Source organism: Microcebus murinus, chromosome 18 (assembly GCF_040939455.1).
Source record: "Microcebus murinus isolate Inina chromosome 18, M.murinus_Inina_mat1.0, whole genome shotgun sequence".
Lineage (NCBI taxonomy): Eukaryota > Metazoa > Chordata > Mammalia > Primates > Cheirogaleidae > Microcebus > Microcebus murinus.
The window spans coordinates 45,193,824-45,219,450 of record NC_134121.1 but is presented as its reverse complement, the minus strand read 5'-3'; the positions used below and the strand labels follow the sequence as shown (position 1 = coordinate 45,219,450).

Below are 25,627 nucleotides of genomic sequence, written 5' to 3'. Positions count from 1 at the left end.
GCAACAGCCCTCTCCAACTAAGCCCCAATTCCTTGGATTGGCCCTGTATCACGTATCACTCATATCAGGTGGCATTCTAATCACAGAGTCTCACTCCAGATCCCTTGGCTTGGAATCCCCTTGACTTATTCCTGGAAGTCCACCTCAAAGTCACCTGCTGCGGGGAGATGACTCTACAGAACCCCTACGGTTCCAGCCACATCCAAATCTGTGGCACCTATCCCTTGTGACAGATGTTGGTCTGCCATGCTGGGTGTGGGCTCCAGAGCAGGCCCTGCACACAATTGGTCTTGACATGGTGTTTGGGAGCACTTGGCTCATGGCAGGCTGGCCTCTTATGTGTAGTGCATTGATTGAAGGTCCCTATTCTCTGCCAGAGCAAGTACTCTTCCACCCGCCCGCCCACGTGGGTGGCAGCAGCCTGTGCTTTTTACAGCACTGCCCTTCCCCTGCTGCTCATCCACTCAGCCTGGCCCCAGCTTCTCAGTGGCATTCCAGGGTGGGGGGATCCCAGAGGATGAATGAGATCATGCACAGCGAGGGCTTGGAGGTCCTCAGAGAAAGGCGCCTCTGTGAATGCAGCTGTGATTAACCCTGTTGGAACCCACTCGGTGTTTTAATTGCTCCGCCAACGGCCTGGCTGAGCACCCACAGCTGGGTTCCCAGGGTTGGGAGTCTAGCAAGGCTGGGTGTGGCCAAGAGGAGCCAAAGTCGATGGGAGTCCCCTTCCTCCCCGGGGCACACAATAGCCATGGCCCAGCCTCTCCCTTGCCTTCTCAACACACAGGCCTGAAGGTGCTTTGATGACAGCTCAGTCCCTCAAAGATATCACTGTGTTCAGTCTCATTGTCCTAGCGTTAGCTTCCTAAGGGGAGAGAAAGGAGGACTCTACTTAAACCTGTCCAAGGGCCCACAGGGTGCCCAGAAGCTCTACTAGAGGAAACAGTGCCAGGCGATTAGATGCCCACCAGTAGAGCCTAAGGGGTGATAAAGTATACAAGAACCAGGACATGAGCAGTGTGGCATCGGTCTGGACTGGGGAGCAGTGGGGACCAGGGCTCAGGAAGAGCACTGCAGGCTGGGGGAATGGGGGTTTAGGTGCAGGAAGCCCCCGGTGTAGGAGGGCTCTGGCCCAGATGGAAGCTACAGAGGCAGCGCTGGCGAGTTAGCAGGGAGTGGAGGTAAGGGAGGAGGAAGTACAGGGCAGGCTCAGGTAGGAAGACCAAACAGGAGTCAGGGTGCTGGGGAATTATGTCCTTGCTCCGGCCTCGAAGCATCAAAGCCTTCTAGAACAGGGTCCCACTGCAATCAGCAGGTAACAGAGCATGGCGTTCTCAAAGCACTTGCTCACTTCAGCCTTCAGACTGGGATCTGTGGGATCAGTTTCTTTTTGGGAAAGGGGACATTAACAACTCCCCCCAGAGCAGCGCTAAACCCATGCCTGCAGGAAGACCTGTTTCCCACCTGCTTAGGGGAGGTGGAAGCTGAGGCTGAGGCAGGGGAGGCTGGCAGTCAAACCTGGCCCTTTAATCCACCACCTCTTACCCATGAGTTGGGAAAGTTTTTCCAACTGTCATTCCAGAAAGGAAAATGAAGTTGGCAACTTAGTATAATTAAGCCTTTTATACCCCACCCACGCCTCTTGTCCACCTCTGGTGGTACAGAGAAGCTACAGTGACAAAAGAGGTGCTTGGCAACAAAATAAATAAAGTTGTAGTGGGTTATAGACAGGAAAGGGAAGGAGAAGGAGAAGGAAGGGAAACAAAGAAGGAAGAAAGGAAAAAAAGAAAGAAAAGAAAAAAGAGGATATCTGCCTGAGCCCTGCTTGGCCAGGCACCAGTGGCAGGGCAGTCAGGACAAGGAGCAGCAAGGGGTGGGAAGGAGGGAGAGGCAGGTGGAGCAGGGGCTGCTTTATTTCAGAACAAGGTCCAACAGCCCCAACCCCTGTCCCCGCACCTAGGAACCTTGGGCACAGGTGAGCTGGGCAGCCACAGGCCTCAAGAGCCAAAGCAAAGGAAAGTCTGAGTGTGTTCTTTCCCTGACCAGAGGGCAGGTTGCCATTGCTGCAGTGTGGCTCCTCTGCTGTCTGGAAACTAGGGAGTAAAGGGACATGGAAACCAGGCCCAATATCCTCTACAGTTAAACTGAGGCAGGAGAGGAACACTGAAGGTGACACTCCTTTCCTGTTGACAGGAGGAGAAGGAACAATGCACCAAAGGGCTTGGAGGATAGGAAGGCTGGGGGCCAGGCTGGGGGCCAGGCTGGGGCCGAGTCCCAGTTTGCCAACGGCAAAGGAAGGGCCAAAGTGAGGGTGGCACAGAACGCAAGAGACGAGGGAGTTCTAAGGGAAAGCGTCCAGGGTGGGAGCAAGCACTGAAGCCCCGAGCTCTGTCTCATGCTGGCCTTCTTCTCTCCCCTGGATGTGACCAGGCACACCCAGAGGCTGCCTGCTCACGGTGGATGCTCTGCCTTGGGGCAGTCCCAACTGCTGGTCCCACAGAAGAAGTCCTCAGGGAGCTCACTCAGGAGTCCATCCAGGTCATCTGCAGAGAGGGGAATGTGGGGGTAGCCTTAGTGACAACACTTGGGTTCTGAGTGACTCAGGTCCGAAGGTCCTGTCCTTCAGGAAGGCCTGGGCCTGGCTGTACAGCCAGGGAGGCAGTTCCTCCTGCACAGTGAAGCAGTGGGCAGGCTGGCCTGACTTCCACTTCTCTCTGTTCCCTCTGTCCCCATGCACAACAAAAGGCAGGGCATGATCCTAGGACCATTCTGGTGACAGAGAGGATTCCCTAGGCCTCAGTGGTTCCTCTCCATCCATGCAGAGTCACAGTGCCAAGCAGGAAGGCTTCAGAGGTCTCCTAGTGCAACCCTCTCACCAGATGGACAAAGGAGGCCGGGAAAAGCCATTAGTTGTGTTCAGAATCTCACAGTTCATTAACCTGGCTTCTCATCTGACAGTGGGAGACAACATCACCCCCTTCCCCAAAGTGCCTGTGTGGGCTTAGGGAATGACAATAACTGTTCCTGACTGTGTTCTTAGATGTGATGCGTACGTCCAAGAACTTGGACACACGCAACCCCCTGAGGTTAGCTGCCCTCAGTAACCCCTACTGATAGCACTTTTGTTAACAATAGCAGCTCACACTGAGTGCTTGCTCTGTGCTTCAATTACCCTTCATGGGCAGCTCATGGTAGTTCCTGTTATAAACCCACTTTACCTTCCAGGACACGGTTTAAAGAGGTAAAACAACTTGCCCAAGGTGAGCATACTAAGACTCCATCTGACACCAGAGCCACTGCTGCCAGCTAGAAAACTCCCACTTAGTGGGTGAGATCAGGAAGCCCTGGAGTAAGTCAGACTGAGCTACGCCTGAGAGCCTGGCTCCCAGTCTGGCTACCAGCAACCTTCTGATGATGATTGGCTTGTCATTGAGCTTACTTATGAGGAGAAAGTGCAGGATTCCAGACAATGCAAGATTCCAGCATAAGGGGTAGATGCTTTTTATAGGATATAAATATTAACAAATGAGCTTTGTGATTTTTCTATTGGTATTTTGTGAATTTGGGTATTGTGAGACACCTACCCATATTCCCATGAACTTTGGGGCCAGACAGAATTGAATTTCTGGAATAAAAAAGCCAAGGATGGCTTAGGTGCAGTGGCTCACACCTATAATCCCAGCACTGTGGGAGGATTGCTTGGGGCCAGGAGTTCAAGACCAGCCTGGGCAATATAGCAAGACCCCATCTCTACCAAAAAAAAGCTAAGGAACAGCTGCTGGACTGTTAGCTTCATCTGAGCAAAGCTGCCTCCTGAGGAACCAGCTGGCCTGAGCACAAGGGTCTGTTTTTGAATCTTTTAGGTTTGTATCCTGGTCCCCCACTAACCACAGGGATAAATGCCTGACTCCTTAGCATTCTTCTTAGCTTAGCTAGGATGGGAAATCAGCCTCTGTGGTCTGGCCATCAGCCCACAGAGAATTCAAAGTGTGACACAAAGACAGCGCCTGTCCATCTGGACAGATGGTGATGTTTCCTCCTCATGGCTAATAGCGCATGACCTGGAAATGCAGGGGACCTATGCAGCACATCTTGTTTTATGTGGCCCCTATCACACTGTTAATTAAGTCTGAGGCCTGCAGCCTGGCCAAACAAGACGCTGTATCTGATTTGTGTAAGATTATATAAGATTCAAAGATTCACAGAAAGAGTAACAAAATGCAGCCAGTAAAAATTGGGCTGAGTTATTCAAGAGAAGATAAAAGAACTGCTCTTGCTCCCAAATGGGCTGACTGCCTTACCTGCTTCTGGGGGTTCTTCCCCTGCCTCTGGCTTCTGTGCTGTTCTGCGGCCTCCCCCAGGCTTTGCAGCCATGTCGTGGTGGAGGCTGCCATGGAAGCTTCTTGAATCCTGGGGACAGAGGATCTGGTTACCAATGCCTATGCCCCTGAAATCCCTCTGGAAGGTACCACATCTACCCAGACAACCTCAGAGGAATAGGTAGGGGCTCAGGAAAGAGACATGATGGAGAGTGTGGCAGGGGCCAATCTATCACCCAGGCCCACTGACGGGAAGGAGCTGTATGCCAAACACCCAAAACAGTAGATAATTTAACAAAGCAAAACTGATTTTCTTTCCTAATTCTGTTGGTATCTAATGTTTTAGGGACTCTATATAACTTGAGCAGAGTGAAGAAGCCATTCAAAAATATATTGAGGAGTTAGCCTGGGATTAAAAATTAACTGTTGGCCGGGCGCTGTGGCTCACGCCTGTAATCCTAGCTCTTGGGAGGCCGAGGCGGGCGGATTGCTCAAGGTCAGGAGTTCAAAACCAGCCTGAGCAAGAGCGAGACCCCGTCTCTACTATAAATAGAAAGAAATTAATTGGCCAACTGATATATATATAAAAAAAAAAATTAGCCGGGCATGGTGGCGCATGCCTGTAGTCCCAGCTACTCGGGAGGCTGAGGCAGGAGGATCGCTTGAGCCCAGGAGTTTGAGGTTGCTGTGAGCTAGGCTGACGCCACGGCACTCACACTAGCCTGGACAACAAAGTGAGACTCTGTCTCAAAAAAAAAAAAAAAAAAAAAAAAAAAAAAAAAAAATTAACTGTTAAAAATCTCCAAATTAGCTAATATATGGACAGATCATTAAAATTGGTAATTACACCATTAACTATGGTTAGCCCTAGGGAATAGGAGTGGGAAAGGGTAAGTTTCGTTTTTTTGCTTATTTTATGCCATTTCAATTTATTTCAATGAGTATGGATAGTTAGAAGTTAAAAAAAATAAACATCATTTTTTAGAAGTGGGGTGGTTTTGAAAGAATGTGGAAAGGTTAAGAGAAAGATGAGGGAAATGGAAGTGGAAAGTTAGAGCTAGAGATCTAAGGTCATTAGAGGTCAAGTCTAACACCCTTGTTCTAGGGATGAGGCAGCAACAGGGGAGGGGACATGGCTTGCCCAAGGTCATGGTACAAATTATCAGCAGAACTGGGCTGAGACCCAGGTCTCCTGACCCCTAGGCCAGGATCCCAGAGAGGGTGGGGGTGGCTGAGTCAAGCCCAGCTCTGCACTCTCACCCTCGAGAGCAGCTGCCTGTATCCATCCATCCTTGCCTCCCAGTGATACAAAATGCTCGCCGGAGTTGCTCACCTCAGTTCCTAAAGGGGGTGTCCCCACCAGTGTTCCCCTACCCTAACTTGGTTAGTTCTCAAGTGACTCCGATCCTCTCAAATGTTCAAGCCTGCCATCGGACACTGAGGGATCACCAAGGAGCCAGCTGCTCCTCTAGGTACTGTTACTGAGCTGTCTGGCAGACGTCTGGACCAGGGACAGGAGGAGATAGTCCTGTCCCGAAAGGCACCTCTTCAGCTCCAGGCACTGGCCCCTTTCACACCTCTGCTCCCCAGTGCAGAGAACAGGAAGGAATCAGACGATGCAGGCAGAAGGAGGGCTCTACTAGTCCCCATTCCATCCTGCTCCCCTTACCTTGGGGAAGGGCTGAGACGGCTTGAAGTTCCCGTCCCCAGAATCTGGGCTGTAAATGTGGACCAGGTTGTTGGGTGTCACGTTGAGGTAGTGATTTCGGAGTGAAGGAGAAAACACTCCAATCTGGAGTCGAGGAAAGGGAAGGTCAGTGTCCTGATGGAGTACTGGGTTCTGCCAGATGGCCACCTTGTCCCTGCCTGCCTTTTACTTGGTGTCTTTTGCAACAGGGTCACACAAATTGCTCCTTCCCCAGCCTTGGTGCCAGAATAGAACCACTCATCACACCCTCCCTGTCAACACAACGTTCCATCCCCACCCACCCCAAAGAATGGGAGCTGGCTTAAGGGCCACAGGCCTTCCCCCAGCTCCTCACACCAGGGTCTAGCACCAGCTCAGCCACGCCAAGCCTAGGCGCTGGGAGGAAAGGCAGCCAGACAGGTAAGGAGACAGGCGGTGCAGGGCTCGCTCTGGGTGGGGGTGGAGAGCCGCTCCCCATACCTGTTTTAGCAGCAGCACTGAGCCAGGCTTCAGCTCATTCTGGCGTGTTTCCAGCAGCAACCTGTGCAGCGTCCCCTGCATCTCTCCTGCAAATACCACATGGCCCATCAGTCTCAGGGTCAAGGACAGCACAGCGACCGGTCTGTGCCCTGGCTGGGAAGTGGGCTGCTCACTGCCTCAATTTTCTCATCTGCAAATGGATATTGTGATCCCTCATCTCCTGACCTCAACAGAGGCCGCTCAACAGACACTCCCAGGACCCAGTTCCTTACCCGTGGGGTCCTTGAAAACCACGCTGGCGTCCATTGTGCTCCGAGTCAAGGACTTGATCATCACTGCCATGGTGGGGACCTTGTTTCTAGGAAGCTGCTTCAGGGCTGCCTGTTTGCAAGGAGAGGCATTCACAGAGCCAGCCATGGCCCACCTAGAACTTCCCAGGTCCCCAAGTGTGCCAGGACAACTAGGGGACAGGAGGAGACAGAGTATAGGTGTGGTGATGACCTTTCTTGTGGAAGGCAAAGGGGCAGTTTGAAGGGCGCGTCCCATCTTTCTCTGGCAGAGAAGATGGCAGGGGCTTCATTTCTCTCCCCTGCCTCCTTTCTTTTCTGCGTATGTATTTATACAGTGCTCCATCATGGCAGGGATATGCTGGCACATGTACTGGCACATATCTGCACATGGCCCTTGACCACTAGGGAGCACTGAGGGTGGCAGTATGTCTACCCATCCCATGCAGGGCCTGGAAGTGCCGAGGCATGCCCATAACCCACTCTCCCCTTCAGCCTGGGCCGATACTGTGGAACATAGTGAAAAAGTGGAAGATACAACCAAAGGGGCTTCATCCTGCTGCTCAGACAGGCTGGGGTAAGAGGGAGCAAACAGACACCCCTTCCTGAGGTGGAGCAGGGCAACAGGTTGGTAAAAGGGAGAAAAATGGGTCTCAGCGCTCAGAACCCTTACCTTCCGCAGCACCATGACAATGCTATAGGTACAGAGGAAACAGGTGGGGTCTCTCTCATCCAGGCCCAGAGCAGATTTCATGGCCAGCCATGGCCCTCGCCCAAAATCCTCCTCCACCGATGCCTGGGAACTACCAACAATCTGGCACCACAGAGCAGAGGGGGAGCCCGCATTAATGGGTCTATCTTCCTACAGACCCTTGACTAAGACATGGTGGGAAAGGAAAGGCAAATCCCCTAGGAAAAACTGTAGCACAATGGCCACAGTCTTTCCTCTCTTTTATCACCAAGACCAAAAAATGGTACATGAAATCTTGTTGTATGTCTCATCTTGAGCGATCCACACGCCTCAGCCTTCCAATAATCTTCTTATATTAAAACATGCTTTGAGGCCGGGCGCAGTGGCTCACACCTGTAATCCTAGCTCTCTGGGAGGCCAAGGCTGGTGGATTGCTTGAGGTCAGGAGTTCAAAACCAGCCTGAGCAAGAGCGAGACCCCGTCTCTACTATAAATAGAAAGAAATTAATTGGCCAACTAATATATATATAGGAAAAATTAGCCGGGCATGGTGGCACATGCCTGTAGTCCCAGCTACTTGGGAGGCTGAGGCAGAAGGATTGCTTGAGTCCAGGAGTTTGAGGTTGCTGTGAGCTAGGCTGACACCACGGCACTCTAGCCAGGGCAACAGAGTGAGACTCTGTCTCAAAAAAAAAAAAAAAACAACATGCTTTGAGTCCAGATGAGTATTAACTGCTTTGGATCTGAAATGGACTGGCAGATCTAGGGAGCTGCAACAGAGAAAAAATGCTGGGGAGAGTCAAAAGCAAAAGTGGGTCTGAGGTCAGGGGAGTTCAACCAGAACCCGGGGAGGAGGGAAGCTGGGTCTCAGCCACCAAAAGGAAACCTACTGGAGGCAAGATTAAGGCAGATCCTTCCTAGCTCAGTTCCCAGAAACTGGAGAGGAAGGGCGCCTGAGATATAATCTCAAAATACTCATACACTCTCCTCTCCTGGGAGAGATGGAGCTAGCTGGGCCTTTATTTCTTAGATAGGAAGGTAGGCTGGACCCATGGTACAGGATAATGCCTGGCTGGCATTAGGACAGGTCTTGCTTTATGCCAGTAAAATTGCTGCCTCCTCCAAGTGCCTTCCCTAAATTCTGCCCCCCGCCTTTTTTTGAGACAGGGTCTCACTCTGCGTTTGTGGCTGGAGTACAGTGGTGTCATCATAGCTTACTGCAACCTCATACTCCTGGACTCAAGCAATCCTCCTGCCTCAGTCTCCTGAGTAGCTGGGACTATAGGTGCATCCCACCATGCCAGCTAATTTCTCTATATTTTGTAGAGATGGGTCTCACTATGTTGCTCAGGGAGGTCTTGAACTCCTGGCCTCAAGCCTCCCTAAGTGCTAGGATTACAGGTGTGTGCCTCCATGCCCAGCCCCTAAATACCCTTTGGTGTGTGACACCAAGGAATAGGCCTAGCAGCACTGTCCGATTCTTAACTCCTGAAACATGCAGGGACGTCCCTTGCTCTCCAATGATGTCCAGGAAGTTAACATTTGCATGGAAAAAGTTACCTCTGTCCGGAATTTAGCCAGAGCACCATGAGTCGGAGTCTGGGGTGTGGAAACCATGATCTCCTCCAGATTTTTCCCACTGTGCTAAGAGAGGAGACAGGGAGAAGGCGAGAGCAAGCTCAGCAGCTGTTATTTACAAGTACAGCTTCTTGTCTGGGTTACATAATGAGTTCAGGAAACTATCAGGGACAATTAACACATATTACATTGCTCCTAACGAAGTCTCAAGAGCCTCATTGGCAGCTCAAAAAATACACTTTGGGGACAGTTTTGGGAATGTGAGGAAGCTGAAGCAAAACCCAGGGCTGCCTGAAGGGGGCAGTGACCCAAATAGACAGGCCTGAAATGGGCAAAGGAGCAGCTTTCCCCAAGTTTCTTCTCAGGGCCTGAACCCTGCACTCCAGGGAGATCCAGCCCAGGAGCAATATAGGAGGCCTCCTTGGACTTCTCTTAAAGTGCTAGGGAAGAGTAAGTAACAGGCAGAAATTGTTCCAAACACCCTTCAAACGAGAGGAAGAGGGTACACCTACCACAACCAGGCCAGATCCTCAGAGTCCAATTCTCTGGGATCTGATCCAAGACTGGTTTTATGGATCTGTCCCTCTACCACTGCTTAAATCCCCACTCTCCAGAGGGCTCTGTCTCCTTTTTGGCCTCAGCTTACCCACAGTGGCCCCACACACAGGCCACAACGATCTCTTCTGCAGGTCTCTGAGAGCACCTCATTCTCAGGCCTGTGTGCCTCTGGACATGTTCTTCCTATCTTCTCACTCCTGAACCCTCCTCAGAGCACAGCTCCCCCCATACACACCTGTTAACTTCCTACTTATCCGCCCAAAGCCCACTCAGCAGGCCCAAAGCAGAGTCAGCGTCTCCCCAGCACCCACAGAATGACCCCAACTCACATTGTGTACTTTGTGCATAATCATTTGTTCTGTTGTTTCTTCTACTTCACCATAAGCTCCTTAGAACTGGAACTTTCTCTCTTTTAATATCCATATTCTCAGTTCCAAGCAAATTGCCAAACACATAACATGTCCTTAGCAAATATGAGTGAATGACTCTTCCTGCCCTAGTGCTAGCAAACAGCAGGCACTCAAAAAATGTATAAAAATTATGAAGTCCTCAGAACCTTAAATACCTCTCTCATGGTGGATTTTCAAGAATTCGATTCTTCCCTCTCACTTCTTCTGAAGCTTTGGAAACCCTCCCTCTCTTCGCTTCCTTCCTTCCTCCCCTCCAGGAGGGAAGATATTCTCGGGCTGGGCAGTGCTGGAACCCTGCTTCTCTCCCTTGCCTACAGATTCCTGCAGAGCCAGGGCACTCACCTGGTGAGGCAGAAGCCCTGCTGGGCCAGGGAAGCGGCGTGTTTTGGCTCTGGTGGAGGGGCGGGTGGGCTGCTGGGGTGTCCGGTTGGCAGCAGTGACCAGCTGCACCAGGTGGTTGGTGACTATGGGCATCTGCAGAGCTCCCTGGGGACCTTTTGGGGTGCCGACAGGAGACTCAACAGAAGACACTGGAGTTCGGAGTTGTAAGTGCCCCCGAGGAAGTAACCCAGAGCTAGTCCTCGAGGGAGTAGAATAGCCTGAATTGGGAGTCCGAGGTCTGGGAAAATGAGGTTTGCCACTCAATGAGGCACTTGGAGAATGAAATCGCCGACTGGGTGATTGATTTTGAGGGCTGCTCTGAACAGGCCCTCCAGCAACTTGGAGAGGCTGGGGTGCTCGTACAGGGGGACCTTGTGGACACCTTTCCCAGTGGGGTTGCTGAGTAGGAATGGTTGAGGCAGTTGGGACAGGAAGTTGACTCACAGCACCAGGTCTCAAGCAGAGCTGTGGAGTCCTACAGTAGACAGCAGGATCTAGAGGCTTACCCTGGGCTGACATGATACCTGCTACGTGGGTGGCAGGCATGGGCACCTTCCAGCAAGATCCACTCAGATCAACTACCTGGGCCTTTTTAGCCAATACTGGATCCTCCCGCTGCTGGGCAGGCAGGATTCGTATGGCCTCACCGCTAACTCCAAGTTCCAGCTCCATGTCTGGCCCCTCCAGCTCCATGCTTGCCAGGACCTCATCAAACTCGTCTTGTTCAGGCCCCTCAAAGCCACCAACCCACTGTTGTTGGCTCTTAAAAGTAAGAAGGGGTTGTGGGGCTGAGGACTGGGGTCTTGTTGGCTCTCTGAGTGCTTCTGTCAGTGTCACTCCTCTCTGAATGCCTGTCAAGCTGCTAGAAGTGGAGACAGGTCTTAGGGGAGCTGTTCCTGTGCAAGGTGGACGGCTGGTGGCCCTGGGCATGCTGGACGCAGGGAGGCAGAGTCCCAGGGCTGGCTGGCCCAAAGCCTCTGAAGGAACAGTGGGGTGTAATGGCAGGGACCTGGGGGACTGTGCCTGCCCAGTTTCCTGTGGCCTGGAAGAGACAGGTCTCAGGCACCCAGCATTCACAGGCGGTGAGCCAGCAAACTGGTTCTCTGCATCTTCCACAGCAGATAGGAAATCCTATAAGGAAGCAGAGACAGAGGGTCTTGGCAGCTAGAAATCAAAATCAAGAAACCACCTTACAGTTCAGAAATGTGGCATGTATGTGTGAGTGCAGATACCTGCAAGCAAATAAACCCAGGCATGAAAGGCAATGGTAAGCCCGGGAGCAGTGGCTCATGCCTGTAAGCAGTGGCTCACTCTGGGAGTCTGAAGTGGGAGGACTGCTTGAGCTCAGGAGTTTGAGACCAGCCTGAGCAACAGTGAGACCTGTCTCTTAAAAAAAGAAAGGCAATGGTGGTGTATCTCACCACTTTTGACCTCACTCCGTAAGCCTACCACCAGGCTTCTATCAGAAACGCTCTAAGGCTAAGCCTTCAAGTAGCATCTCTCTTTCTTCAGTCTCAGAGTGGGGGTTGGGAAAGGGCAGTTAGAGGAGGACAGTAGAAGCAGATGTACCAGGGCACCAAGAAGTCAAACAAATCACCCAAGGTCACACCCCCATCTCAAGGAGACTAGCTTTCTTATGTCCAGCCTGTTCAACAGGGATCTATCCAGCTGATCATGCTGCCTACCCTCAGCTCAGTCCTCAGCCCCAACACACACCTGTGTGCAACACACACACACACACTAAGCCAGAGAGGCCTTGGATCCAGCAAAATAGGCAGAAGTTAAATATAGCTTTTCAGGCAAGTTAAATTAAGTATGGATTCCAGTTGGGAAGCAAGGTGAGATTGACACCTTCAAGAGCAACAGACCTGTTCTGAGGGTGTTTTTGAGTCAGAACTGCTGATTTAACTGACAGGAAGGTCCCCTCCACCCTCATCCCCTGCTGCCAGCAGTGGATTGTCTGGGCTAGAGAAAGGTTTTTTCCTGCTTTGTGTATTACCAAGAGAGTCCCCTACTCCAGCAGGACCGCCTTAGGATTTAGCAATAATAATAATAATCAGAATTATAGCAGTAATAAAATCCTAGTGACCCTGGAGGTTGATGGACCCCTTTTCTCCTGGAGAGCTTACTCTCAGACATGACATCATCTGCCTTGGGAAGGGGGAAAGGGACTGTTCTGCCGTTTTCAGGGAACAGAAACTTGAGCTGTCAGAGTTCTTCACTCTAATTCCATTACCAGCCTAGCAGTCCTCCCATCACCTTGGAAGACCCAAGAGGGTCACTTTAATAGTCACTTTTTCAGCCTATAATCACACATCTCCAAAGCTGAAAAACAAAGACAAGGACACATCTCCTTGACAAAGGTGGCAGTTCTGAATTATCTGTAAAAACAAAAATCAAATTCCTAAGTAATAACCAAAACAACCAACATTTGAAACCTCACCGGATACCAGGTACCATGTAAGCATTTCAATTAATTCTCACAATGGCCCTATGAATAGGCACTATTATTATTCTCACTTTATGGGTACAGAAACTGAGACTCAGGTTAAATCATTTGATAAAACCAGGACTAGAATTCATCTGTGCCCATGTCACTATGTCTTAGACCCTCAATGAATGGGACAAGCCAGAGACCAATCTTTAAGAGGTCTGAGGAAAGTCTGCTTTCCCCTTCACACTTCAGCTTTCACAAGCCTCAAAGGAAGAGAAGGGTGGGGTTCAGGCTGCCAGAAAGGTCACTGGTGCAGCATTCACCACCATACCAGGCATAAATTAGGCATCTGAACAAATTCCAAACAGAATTTTTTAGGCAAAGCAGTGGGAGACAAAAAGTAGGTTTTGGCCGGGCGTGGTGGCTCACACCTGTAATCCTAGCTCTCTGGGAGGCCGAGGCGGGCGGATTGCTCGAGGTCAGGAGTTCGAAACCAGCCTGAGCAAGAGCGAGACCCCATCTCTACTATAAATAGAAAGAAATTAATTGGCCAACTAATATATATATATAATAAAAAAATTAGCCAGGCATGGTGGCACATGCCTGTAGTCCCAGCTACTTGGGAGGGTGAGGCAGAAGGATTGCTTGAGCCAGGAGATTGAGGTTGCTGTGAGCTAGGCTGATGCCATGGCACTCACTCTAGCCTAGGCAACAAAGCGAGACTCTGTCTCAAAAAAAAGTAGGTTTTGAATGGTTTGTCACTGGTAAAATATAATAATTCTATAAATGTAGTTTAGTAGTTTTCATGTACATTAGACTGGAATCGGGAGGCCAAGTCCTCATCCTGGCTGTTGGTGCTATATTCTTTTTGTGTGTGTGCTATATTCTTAGGCAGCTTAATTTGTCTCTTTGGCCTTAATTCACTTAAATCCTGTCTCTTTTGAAAAAAGTTTGAGGTGTCAATTTCTAGCCTCCTGGATAAAACTATATTGTTTCTGAATGGGAAGAGAGTTGTGGAGACCACTGGTGCTGTGTTCTCTGGGGCCGTCCCCCCCAATTTTCTTTTTTCTTCTGAGACAAGGTTTTGCTTTCTTGTACAGGCTAGAGTGTTGTGGCATCAGCCTACCTCACAGCAACCTCAAAATCCTGTGCTCAAGCGATCCTCCTGCCTTAGCCTCCCAAGTAGCTGGGACTACAAATGCGTGCCACCATGCCCAGCTAATTTTTTGTATTTTTAGTTGCCCAGCTAACTTTTTTCTATTTTTAGTAGAGATGGGGTCTCGCTCTTGCTCAGGCTGGTCTCCTGAGCTCAGCAATCCTCTGCCTCAGCCTCCCAGAGTGTTAGGATTACAGGCATGAGCCATCGTGCCTGCCCCTCCCCCCAAAATTCTGATTTAATTGGTTTGTGGTAGGGCCTAGAAAAGGATGATTCTGATGTGCTGGATTTGGATCTAGTCTAATCCCTCATCTTCTGAGGAGACAGAAGGAAGGGAAGAGTATGTGAGGTGGAAGAACATTCTCATACTGTAGAAAAGAAAATGGAAGGCCAGAAATAAAGTAACCTGTTCTGGTTCACAAAGCCAGTTGGTGACCCCAGAACTCTTGTTATCCAGTAACTATGCTGTCTTCTACACTCTCTGGTTCTCCATAAACATTTTCCCCCACCCCTCCCCATCATGAAGGCAGATTAAATCATCTACATGACACAGCTTCCAGGAAAGGGCCCTTATAATTTAAAGGTATGACAATTAGGCAACTCATCTCTCTGGTTATTTTTTGTTTGTTTCTAAGACAGTTAAGTAGGTTGTTTACATTTCTCTCATCATTTCTTAGCCTCATACAGACAAAAAAATACACCAGCCAAATAAAAGGAGGCTGGTGCAGGCTGCTCCAAAATGTTCTGGACCTGAGTGTTTACATCTTAGGACTTCCTCTGCCACCTCTGATCACTAACATTTCCTTACCTCATCTTCAAACTCCTCTTCCACAGCAAACAGCTTCTGCAAACTGCACGCCTGAAAGGAAAACAAAACAATTGAGGTTGGTGGAGAAATACTGTTTGAAAGTACGCTCTGTCCTCACTATGCTTCTTTCCAACACTAACAAGACTATCAGGTGTACTGTTTTTTGTTTGTGTTTTGCTAGTGCTGGGAGAGGAATAAGGGATTGAGAAGAAACAGGATTTAAAGACTTAAATGATCTAAAATACTTTTCTTAGCCAGGTATGGTGGCACATGCCTGCAATCCCAGCTACTCTGCAGACTGAGGTGGGAGAATCGCTTGAGCTCAGCCTGGGCAGTGCAGAGAGACCTTGTCTCTTAAAAAAAAAAAAAAAACAGCAAAATGCTTTATTGTAAAATAATCCACTACAGCCATCTACATTAATCCTGGAAGATGGGGAAGGGGGCAATGAGAAGGCTGCCAAGGAGAGCAAGGCCAGTTCTTCAGGACTGGGCAGATGGGCCTATGGATTTTGCAACATCCTAAAGGTTTCATCTGAGAAACCTTTGTCAAATGTGAGAGAAAATATCATGAATCCAAGCATGCCCAGCACAGTGGCCTGAAAATCAAGCCAGGTTTCCTTCTACCTAATCCAATACCTAAAAACTAGGGTCCCAGAAGGGTAGGATGCCCCAGTCCACGGTTCTTTCTTTCAAGCCAGCAGGGCTGCTGTAGCAAGCTCCAGATGAGCGTCAAAGCCAGAGCCAAGGGTTGTGCCTAACCCCAGATGCCAGAGCAGCAAAAGCTACAGTTAGAGATACCTTTCCGGAGAGTCCAAGGGTCACAGTGGATGAGTGAGGGCGGGAAAGGGGGAGAGATGGACCCAAGAAGTACGACATTTGAACGCATCCGGAAGGATGAACAGGAGTTCTCCAAGAAGAGCAGGAAGGCAACAGGAGGGAAACCGAGGCCCAGGGGTGGAAAGTACTTTCCCAGGGTCTCCGGCGCGTCTATGCTAAGCCCTGACTACAGCCCAGGTCTCCCGACTCCACCGAACTCCCACCCAGCCCAGCCCCGCTGCTCGTGCGGGTGAGGAGCTAGAACCCCGAGAGCGCTGCCCTAGGCTCGGGTACGAGGCGACCCCACGGCTCCAGGCGTGAGCGCGGCATTACCATGGCGATGGCGGGTGGGCTCCGGCCGGTGGATCCCGACTCAGGGGGGTCGCCAGGGCCTCGGGCTTGGCCCGGGTGGAAGGGTTGGACTCCAGGCACCGTGCTCCCGGGTCGAGGTCAGAGGGAGGCGTTTCTGCGACGCCACCGGGGGCCGCGGGAGGGTCTCCAGGAGGGCAGGCGCTCCAGGCCGTATTCGAAGCCGCCGCCACCGAGGTGACTCCTCCCTCTTAAAGGGGCGGATCTGTTTCTAACCCGCCGACACAAAGGCCCTTCATCCTCCAGTCTTCCGCCCCAGCCTTAAAGGGGAAACGGACGGGCTCTCGGTCGCCCCCCAGCGGCCCTGTCGGCCCAGTGGGTTGATTCAACAGGTGTTCAGGTTGGGGAATCTTGGCCCACGACGTCCAGTCCTGCCTCCCACCTCATCCCTTTTTTGTGTTGAGCACACTAGGGACTGGGCACTGGAGCATGACTTCATTCACCCCAGGACCCACCCGGTAGGTTTGTCTGTCTGTTCAGCCATCCATCCATCCATCCATTCTTACGATACACATTTATCAAGCAAAAATGTTCTTGGTCTGGCTCTTTTTATCCTTCATGTTTCAGCTCAGACCTCAGATCTTTTCTGTCACTTTCTCTCTTAAGTAACATCCCTTCTGCCATCACAACTCTCTGTTTCCTTCTCAGCACTTTCCATATTTTATACTTGCCCTGGTTTACATCTTTACTTCCTGTCTTCACTAGAATATCAACTCCATGAGAACTTGTCTGGCTTGTTCAACTTTGTATCCCCAGAACCTAGCACAGTGTTCAGTAGAGTTATTGAATGAATGACACAGTGATTACTGTGCATCAGGTACAAGGGTTGACACTGGGTATAGAGAAATAATTAAGACTTCTTGGCTGAGTGTGGTGGCTCATGCCTGTAATCCTAGCACTCTGGGAGGCCGAGGCAGGTGACTTGCTCGAGGTCAGGAGTTCGAAACCAGCCTGAGCAAGACCAAGACCCTGTCTCTACTATAAATAGAAAGAAATTAATTGGCCACCTAATATATATAGAAAAAAAAAGTAGCCGGGCATGGTGGCACATGCCTGTAGTCCCAGCTACTCGGGAGGCTGAGGCAGCAGGATCACATGAGCCCAGGAGTTTGAGGTTGCTGTGAGCTAGGCTGACACCACGGCACTCTAGCGCGGGCAACAGAGTAAGACTCTGTCTCAAAAAGAAATAAAAAAAAAAAAAAAGACCAGCCTGAGCAAGAGCGAGACCCCATCTCTACTAAAAATAGAAAAATTAGCCAAAATTAGCTGGAAGTCTTGGTGTGCACCTGCAGTCCCAATTACTCAGCAGGCTGAGGCAAGAGGATGACTTGTACCCAGGAGTTTGAGGCTACAGTGAGCTATGATGATGCCACTGCACTCTACCTGGGTGACAGAGGAAGACTTTGTCTCAAAAAAAAGACTTCTTGTGCCCTCAAATTCAAATTCATAACAAGGCAGAGACACCAAAGCCAGCTCTCCTTACTAAAGTCGACTGTGGTTAATAGCCTTTAGTCCTACCTCAGTTTCCCTTTTTGCTTGTCACCAGAGAGCTACTCAGAGCATCAGCTAGAGCTGCATAGTTTTGAAGACTCAAGCAGGAGGAAGGTAGCTGACTTGGTTTCTTGATAATCTGATCTGAACCATCCCTGAATCTTCCCCAGGGTGGCCTGGCCTGGTGTTACCTGGGGACAACCTGAAGCTGTCATCAGAGCTGCATGTGGACCAGTTTGCCTGTCCTATGTCAAAAGGGAGGCCAGAATGGCGAGGGGAGGGAGAACCCAGACTACCAACTCTGGGTTGCAAGTTAGGGATTCCCTCAAGTCCTCTGTGCTTCTGAGCTAGGGGACAAAGCCCAAACCCTGTCAAATACAGGCCTCCTTGCCTCACAGGCATCCCAGACACAGCTCGTCCTGCCCAGCCCTGGGTAGTCCCAGGAGATCCTGTTTCAGGGCTCCCCATAATCCTGTTTATGGGTTCTATCAGCTCCAGCTAAAGGGAGATGACCAAGGCCAAGAATAATAACAATAACTCCTACCCACACTATCATACTATAGTTTGCAGCTTCCAATTTAACCAGCTGTTCATTTTTGTTTTCACAAAGATCTTATGAAGGATGAGGGACAAGTATTACTTTATAGATTAGGAAACTGAGGCCCAGAGGGGGAAAGGACTCCCTCATGGTCACACAGTCACTTAGTGGTGGATATTCTGCTTAGAAATCCCATGCTTTCTCCTCCGTCACTTTTCTAAGTTAAATGAACGTGTCCTCTGCCTTTGTCACCTGCTGCCCTCAACTCCTGTTAGAACCTGGATGTGGGAGGAGGAGTGTTGCAGTGGAACTGGAACATTTTAGAAAGGGGAATTTGTGATTTTAGAGTTGGTAAGGACCCCCATGCTGGAGGGTCCCCTCAGATCGAATATCCTTTTCTTTCTAGCACTGTCATCTCAAGGGAAATGAAAAGAGCTAGTCTCCATGGTGATGATGCCTAGGTCCTTTTCTCCCTCCTCTTAGAAGAGAGGTTAGCAGGCTTATCTCTTTAATGATCAGATTTGAGGAAAATGGTGGCTCAGACCATAAAGGAAGGGGTGAGTTCAGGAAATAGAAAAAGTGAGTGCTGGGCCTTGGGCAGGAAGACCTACATCAAAAGACACCAGATTCCTGGCTGTGAAGTGGGGTACAAAAGGAATTGGGTGAGGCTGGGTGTGGTGGTTCACGCCTGTAATCCTAGCACTCTAGGAGGCCGAGGAGAGAGGATCCTTTGAGGTCAGGAGTTTGAGACCAGTCTGACCAAGAGTGAGATCCCGTCTCTATTAAAAATGGAAAGAAATTAATTGGCCAACTAAAAATATATAGAAAAAATTAGCCGGGCATGGTGGCGCATGCCTGTAATCCCAGCTACTTGGGAGGCTGAGACAGGAGGATTGCTTGAGCCCAGGAGTTGGAGGTTGCTGTGAGCTAGGCTGACACCACGGCACTCTAGCCCAGGCAACAGAGTGACACTCTATCTCAAAAAAAAGGGAGTGGGTGACATGAAGGAGCCTCAATAGCACTCTGATTTAACCCATAATAATAATAGCCAATACTTCCTGTGTACTTTCTGTGTGCCAGTACAGTTTTAGGGTCAGTATCTTACCCAAGCTCACAGAGCTAAGAGGTGGTACGGCTGAGATTGTCAATCAGGCTGTCTGACTTCAGCATCCACAGGCTTGAATACTATGTTGTTTTGCTTCTTATAATTCCAAGGAACTCGGTTTGTAACCTGCAGCTTCAGGGAATATATAAGAGCCCTGTGATAATGTGCAAAATATCATGCGCCTATGCAATGCACATGTGCCTTGTTCTGAGAGGGAATTCATAGCATTCATCATATTTTAATGGGTCAGAAGGCTATTGCTTTGCTCTGTCTCAGGAACAGGCTACACACTACTCCTCCCTAACCCCAATCCCTCATCTTCTCCAGATGCGTTTGTATCCCCAGCACCTAGGACAGTGCTCTTATTACAGGCTGTATTCTTATTACAGGCCTTGCCAGCTCCTGCCAGGTCTATTGCACTAGCCTTCTGCATGGTCTCCCTAGTCCAAGTTCTTCTTCCTTTTGTTCATTCTTTCTTTCTTTTTTTTTTTTTTTTTTTTACTTTTTAAAATTAAGCCTTGACTTTTGATATCTAATGTTCATTCTTTCTAACATGCAAAGGGCATCCTATTTTTCACTGTAAAAATTCAATCCCTCCCCAGTGGTTGAAGGATGACATGTAAAATCCCCAGGGCCTGCAGTGCTCTGCCATCTGCCTCCCTGCTTTATCTTGTCTCTCAACCAGCCTCCCAATCAGCACCAATCCCTTTCCACTCCTTTCATTCTTTAGGCACCAGCTCACTTGGTGCCTCCTCCAAGAAGCCTTCTTTAACTGCCTTGGGTTTCCTTCCCTTTGGTTCCCTGCATTTGGGGCCTACCTCCATTTTAGCCCTATTGTGTGCCCTATATTGTCTTTAAGTTCCCTTCACACCTCCCTGCTGGACCTCCAACTCCTTCAGGACAAGACTGGCTTTTCACCTTTGAGAACCAGCACCTGACACACTGAAGACACTCAGCAAGCATTGTTGAAGGACTTAATGCCATTTGTCAGGAGGGAGTGTGAATGAGTCTGTGCAACTCCATGCTAACTTCCACAAACACACCTGCATTGCTAGGTGAGGAGCTTTACTTTCTTAGGTATAAATGAGGGCACACCTGGAGAGAGAGAGTGTGTGTGTGTGTGTGTGTGTGTGTTTAAGTTTGGAGGCAGTGCAGTGCATTGGCTATGGAGTTAGACAAACCTTAGTTCATATTTAACTCTGCTGCTAACTGGCTGTGTGACCTTGAGTAAGTTACATTACCTCTCTCTGAATCTTAGGTGCCTCATCTCTGAGAAAAGAATAATACCTCTTCCCCCCACATTATGAACTTAAATGAGTTAATGCATTAAAATGGCAAACTCCATGCAAAGCACATTGACAGGGCTTCAACAAATGGGGGTTCTCTTCCCCCCTACTTGAGTTTGCAAACGTGCTGGGAATTGTTATGGGAAGCACCTGGCTTGGCTTTTTATCTATTTAGGCATATTTACAAATACATTTCACCCTAATTTGTATTTTTATCGAATGAACAGTTGTATTCGAACCAGTGTGATGATGCATGTGTTTATATTTACATTTGCCTCGGCATGGACAGTGGCATATTTGGATAGGAAGTGTGTACACACACTGAGAGTGTTGTGTTGGCGGGTGGGTGTTGCATGTTGAGTGAGTGTGGGGAATTAAATGTGTGCTGTGTGCTGCATACGTGGGTGGAGGACTGGTGTGTGCAGCTTTGTGTGTGTGTGAAGGCTGTGGATCCTGAGTTAGTGTGTAGCCAGCAGATGTAAACCGGCACTTTCCAATAGAACTTTCTGCATATCGATAGAAATGTTTTCTATTTACACTGTCCAATAGAGTAGCCACTAGCCGCCTGTGGCTATTGAGCACTTGAAATGTGGCTAGTGCAACTAAGAAACTGAAGTTTTGATTGTATTTAATTTTAATCGATTTAAATGTAAGTAGCCACAGGTATGCCATAGACAGAAACATAAGCCTGTTCTCCCACACCAGGTGGTGTGCATCCCCCTTCCTCTTACCACAGGAAGCCCATCCATCCTGTCCCAACCACAACAAGTAAATAGACCCACTGAAGCCCCGCCCGCGCGTGTGCGCCTGTGAGCAGGCGCGTGTGAAATGTACAGAGGGGGCGCCCCCCCCCAAGTCCCCAGCGGAGCATTGAATCAGCCTGACAATGAGGTGAGTCATTCATGAACTGCTCAGGGCCAGCCCAGCAGGCGGGAAGCAAACGTCAGCCAGCCTCCCAGCCCTACCCCCCAAGCCCCTGGTGGGATCGCTCAACCCCACGCACTGCAGATGTTGTTGAAGCAACTGACGCGGACGAATCCAGCTCCTCTCCTCAGCCCCTCCCTCTGGTTTGCAATCCATTCATCCCCCAGCCCCTCTCTCCTCTCCAGTGGCAAGTGAATCATCTCAAGATCTCCCTGAGGATGGAGTCATTCGGCTTCTTTATCCTCTCCGCCCCCATCCAACACCCACCTCCCCAAGCCTATCCCAGTTGGTCCTCCTCCAAGGCTGGGGGTTGGGGGCGTTGCCAGGGTCAGGCTTCCAAAGCAAAGCTGACCCACTCAGGGCTGGGGGGGGCGGGGCTCAGGATAGGTTGCAGCTGGCTAGATCCCAGGGGACTGGCATCCAGCATGCTTGGAGGAGCATGAAGACAAACATGGAGGCAGCAGGAAAGGAGTTGCTAGGGTGCTGCCTGGAGCACCTGTGGCTGGTGGGGAGTAGGGGTGGGGAGCGGGGGTAAGGAGCAGGCAAGACTATTCCTCTGGTTTCCAGGGATGTCCCACACAGTATCTCCTCAGTGCCTGACAATCTTAGAGCCTGGTAGCTTCTCTCCTCCACATACACCTGCTTGGGGACAGCCCCCCCAACCCCTTCATCAGTCAGTCTTCTTCTCCCTTTGGACTTAGCATTACCTGAGGCTTCTGACGTGGACAACTGGGTCCCATGGTGGTATTCCTTCCTGAAAATACCCTCAAATGGCTTAAAAAATGTGTAGGCCCTTTGAAAAGGCTTCACTTCTAAACATGTATCCTAAGAAAATAATACAGCAATTGATGTGAGCCAAGATTTAGCTATAAGAATGTACATCACAGCATTATTTAGAACTGTGAGTTTTCTGCTGTAGGCTCTGCTGGTTGCCATCAAAATGGGCAAGTTTATAAAACCTAGAAAAGTGGTGCTGGTCCTGGCTGGATGCTACACCTGACAGAAAGCCACCATCATCGTGAAGATCATTGATGATGGCACCTCATACTGTCCCTACAGCCATGCTCTGGTGGCTGGAATTGATTGCTATCCCCACAAAGTGAAAGCTGCTATGGGCAAGAATAAGATCACCAAGTGATCAAAGATCACGTCTTTTGTGAAAGTTTATAACTGCAATCACCTCATGCCCACAAGATATTCTGTGGATATACCCTTGGACAAACTGTCATCAAGAAGGATGTGTTGGCCAGGCACAGTGGCTCACGCCTGTAATCCTAGCACTCTGGGAGGCCGAGGCGGGAGGATCGCTCAAGGTCAGGGGTTCGAAACCAGCCTGAGCAAGAGCGAGACCCCGTCTCTACTATAAATAGAAAGAAATTAATTGGCCAACTAATATATATATAGAAAAAATTAGCCAGGCATGGTGGCGCATGCCTGTAGTCCCAGCTACTTGAGAGGCTGAGGCAGGAGGATTGCTTGAGCCCAGGAGATTGAGGTTGCTGTGAGCTAGGCTGACGCCACAGCACTCACTCTAGCCTGGGCAAAAAGTGAGACTCTGTCTCAAAAAAAAAAAAAAAAGAAGGATATCTTCAGAGACCCTGCTCTTAAACTCAAGGCCCAATGGGAGGCCAAGGTCAAGTTTGAAGAGAGGTATGAGACCAGCAAGACTAAGTAGTTCTTCCAGAAATTGTGGTTTTAAGTGTTTTGTGTTTCAGTCATTAAGAATATTTCCAAAAATCCCCACAAAAATAAATAAATAAATCTGAAAAATTGGAAACAATCCACATGTCCATCAAAAGAGGATTGAATACCCAGCACTCTGGGAGGCCAAGGCAGGAGGATCCCTTGAGGTCAGGAGTTCCAGACCAGCCTGAGCAAGAGCAAGACCCCATCCCAGCTACTCGGAAGGCTGAGGCAGGAGGATCACTTGAGCCCAGGAATTTGAGGTTGTGGTGAATTATGATGACACCATGGCACTCTAGCCCAGGCGACAGAGGGAGATTCTGTCTCAAAAAAAAAAAAAAAAAAAAGTATTTACCTAATTAGTAACAATTGTTCTTGTTGGATTATATATTTAAGAATGATTTTATTTTCTTCTTTTCTGATTTTTCCCTCCAGAATTTCTACAATAAGAGTTTATGACTTTTTACAGTGGAAAAAAATAATTAATGTCTTAAGTGTTTTAAAAACCATTTGTGGGGGCGGTAATGGGAATTAAGTGGAAATGGGCATTTTATTGTGGTGTTCTAAAACTGGATTATAGTGATGGTTGTATAACTTGGTGTATTTACTAAAAACTATTGAATTGTACACTTAAAATGGGCAAATTTTATGTTATATAAATTATACTTAAATAAAGTTGTTTAAAAATTTTTAAACAGTGAGATGTGCACCATCTGGGGGATGGTCATGATGGAGACTCAGACTTTTGGGGGGAAGGGGGGAAATGGGCATTTATTGAAACCTTAAAATCTGTACCCCCATAATATGCCAAAATAAAAAAAATTTAAAAAAAAATTTTTTTAAACAAAAGCCATTTGCTGGGCTGTCGGCATCGAGATCAGTCTTCCAACCTGACATGCTTCTAGGAGCCCTAAAACAAACACAGGATTTGAGGGTAAGGGTATAGGATCAATTCTTTTCTTTTTTTTTAGACAGAGTCTCACTCTCTTGCCCTGGGCTAGAGTGCCCTGGCATCAGCCTAGCTCACAGCAACCTCAAACTCCTACACTCAAGTGATCCTCCTGCATTAGGCTCCCGAGTAGCTGGGACTACAGGTACACGCCACCATGCCCAGCTAATTTTTTCTATTTTTAGTTGTTTGGCTAATTTCTTTCTATTTATAGTAGAGACAGGGTCTTGCTCTTGCTCAGGCTAGTCTCAAACTCCTGAGCTCAAGCAATCCTCCCACCTCGGCCTCCCAGAGTATTAGGATTACAGGTGTGAGCCACCATGCCCGGCCAAAATCAATTCTTTGGTAATTCTGGTAACCCTAGTCTGGACTCCTTACTCCTACAGGATCCCTGGGGTAGGGAAACAGACATGTGGGTGGACATCTGGCCTTGTACCTCCACCCCCACCCCCACCATGATTCTACAAAGCCTGGGAGAATGGGGTGGGGAGCCCAGGTGACAGAAACAGCAAGGTGAGAGAGGGTGGGGACAGGGGTCATTACAAGCATGGGTGTGGGAGGTGAGTGGGGGCTTGGCGAGTGGGAGTGGCCAGAGCCAGAAGGCCAGGGAATGGAAAGGCCAAGGCTGGAGGTGGGGGTGAGGCTTACCCGTTCCCATGCCCCATGCTAGCCCTTCACACAGGGCTCCACGTCATCCCCCAACAACCCAGAGCAAGGCTGTCATTGGCCATTTCGCAGGTGAGGACAAAGAGATCCAAGAGATTAAGGAAATTTACCCAAGCTCACACAACTGGTGAGTGGCAGAACCTCATTCCAATCTGGGTCTTTAACTTATTGAAATGCTTTCCACAAAGGCAGCCCCCTCCCATGGTTAAGCCACTGATTAAATCAGGCTCTAGGCTCGGATAACCTGGGGTCAGACCCTACATCTTCATTTACTGGATTTGTGGCTTCTTGCAAGTTCCTGAAGTCTCCTGAGCTTTAGGTCATTCATCTTAAAAGTGGGGATGATAATAATAATAATAATGATGATGCCCACCCTGAGGGGTTTCTGGGAGGATTAAATGAAATGATGCAGGTAAGGTCCCTTGTCTGCTGCCCTGTGTGCTGAGCAAAAATGTGACTTCACAGATGTGCTGGAAACTCTGCTATTTGAGCATGAAGGGACATGCCTTCCACCCAGACACTCTGAATGGAGGACTTCCTGTTTGGGTGTCCTGGGACCTCAGGGAGTTCCTGGGAGAAATGCGCATGGCTGTCTCTGCCTGCCTGGGTGACACCCCCGACTGGTGCTGCACCAGAGAGTCTAGGGTCTGCCCTGGCCCTGCCACTTACTGATTGCTTAACCTCCCCGAGTCTCCATTGCATATCTACCTTGTACAGTTGTTGTGACAGGGCTTTTCTTTTTTAAAATTAATTAATTTTTGTTTTATTTATTTATTTATTGAGATAAGGTCTCACTCTGTCACCCAGGCTAGAGTGCAATGGTGCAATCAGAGCTCATAGCAGCCTCGAACTCCTGGGCTCAAGCGATCCTTCTGCGTCAGCCTGGGACTTACAGGAGCATGCCACCATGCCCAGGTAATTTTTACAATTTTTTGTAGAGATCGGGTCTTGCTATATTGCCCAGGTTGGTCTCAAACTCCTGACCTCAAGTGATCCTCCTGCCTCGGCCTC

The 25,627-nt window shown here is 49.3% G+C and overlaps 1 protein-coding gene and 1 pseudogene across 2 annotated transcripts; one reads left to right on the top strand and one right to left on the bottom strand.

The window, feature by feature from the left end:
- Positions 1 to 1,625: 1,625 nt before the first annotated feature.
- Positions 1,626 to 16,142, bottom strand: HROB (homologous recombination factor with OB-fold). Of its 2 annotated transcripts, XM_012786694.3 has the most exons (10): positions 15,939 to 16,142; positions 14,790 to 14,840; positions 10,353 to 11,522; positions 9,025 to 9,108; positions 7,447 to 7,587; positions 6,759 to 6,867; positions 6,487 to 6,572; positions 5,989 to 6,111; positions 4,302 to 4,410; positions 1,626 to 2,543 (listed from the first exon to the last, which is right to left on the bottom strand). In XM_012786694.3, exons 1-10 carry the CDS (start codon positions 15,939 to 15,941, stop codon positions 2,452 to 2,454), a joined length of 1,968 nt encoding a protein of 655 aa, XP_012642148.2. In that variant the 5' UTR covers positions 15,942 to 16,142; the 3' UTR covers positions 1,626 to 2,451. The 2 variants fall into 2 exon arrangements, with proteins under 2 accessions (XP_012642148.2, XP_075850705.1); XM_075994590.1 differs by lacking the exons at positions 1,626 to 2,543; positions 4,302 to 4,410; positions 5,989 to 6,111 and having other exon boundaries at positions 6,493 to 6,676.
- A 6,116-nt stretch (positions 16,143 to 22,258) lies between these two features.
- LOC105883513 (large ribosomal subunit protein eL27-like) lies at positions 22,259 to 23,017 on the top strand (annotated as a pseudogene).
- The last annotated feature ends 2,610 nt before the right edge of the window (positions 23,018 to 25,627 follow it).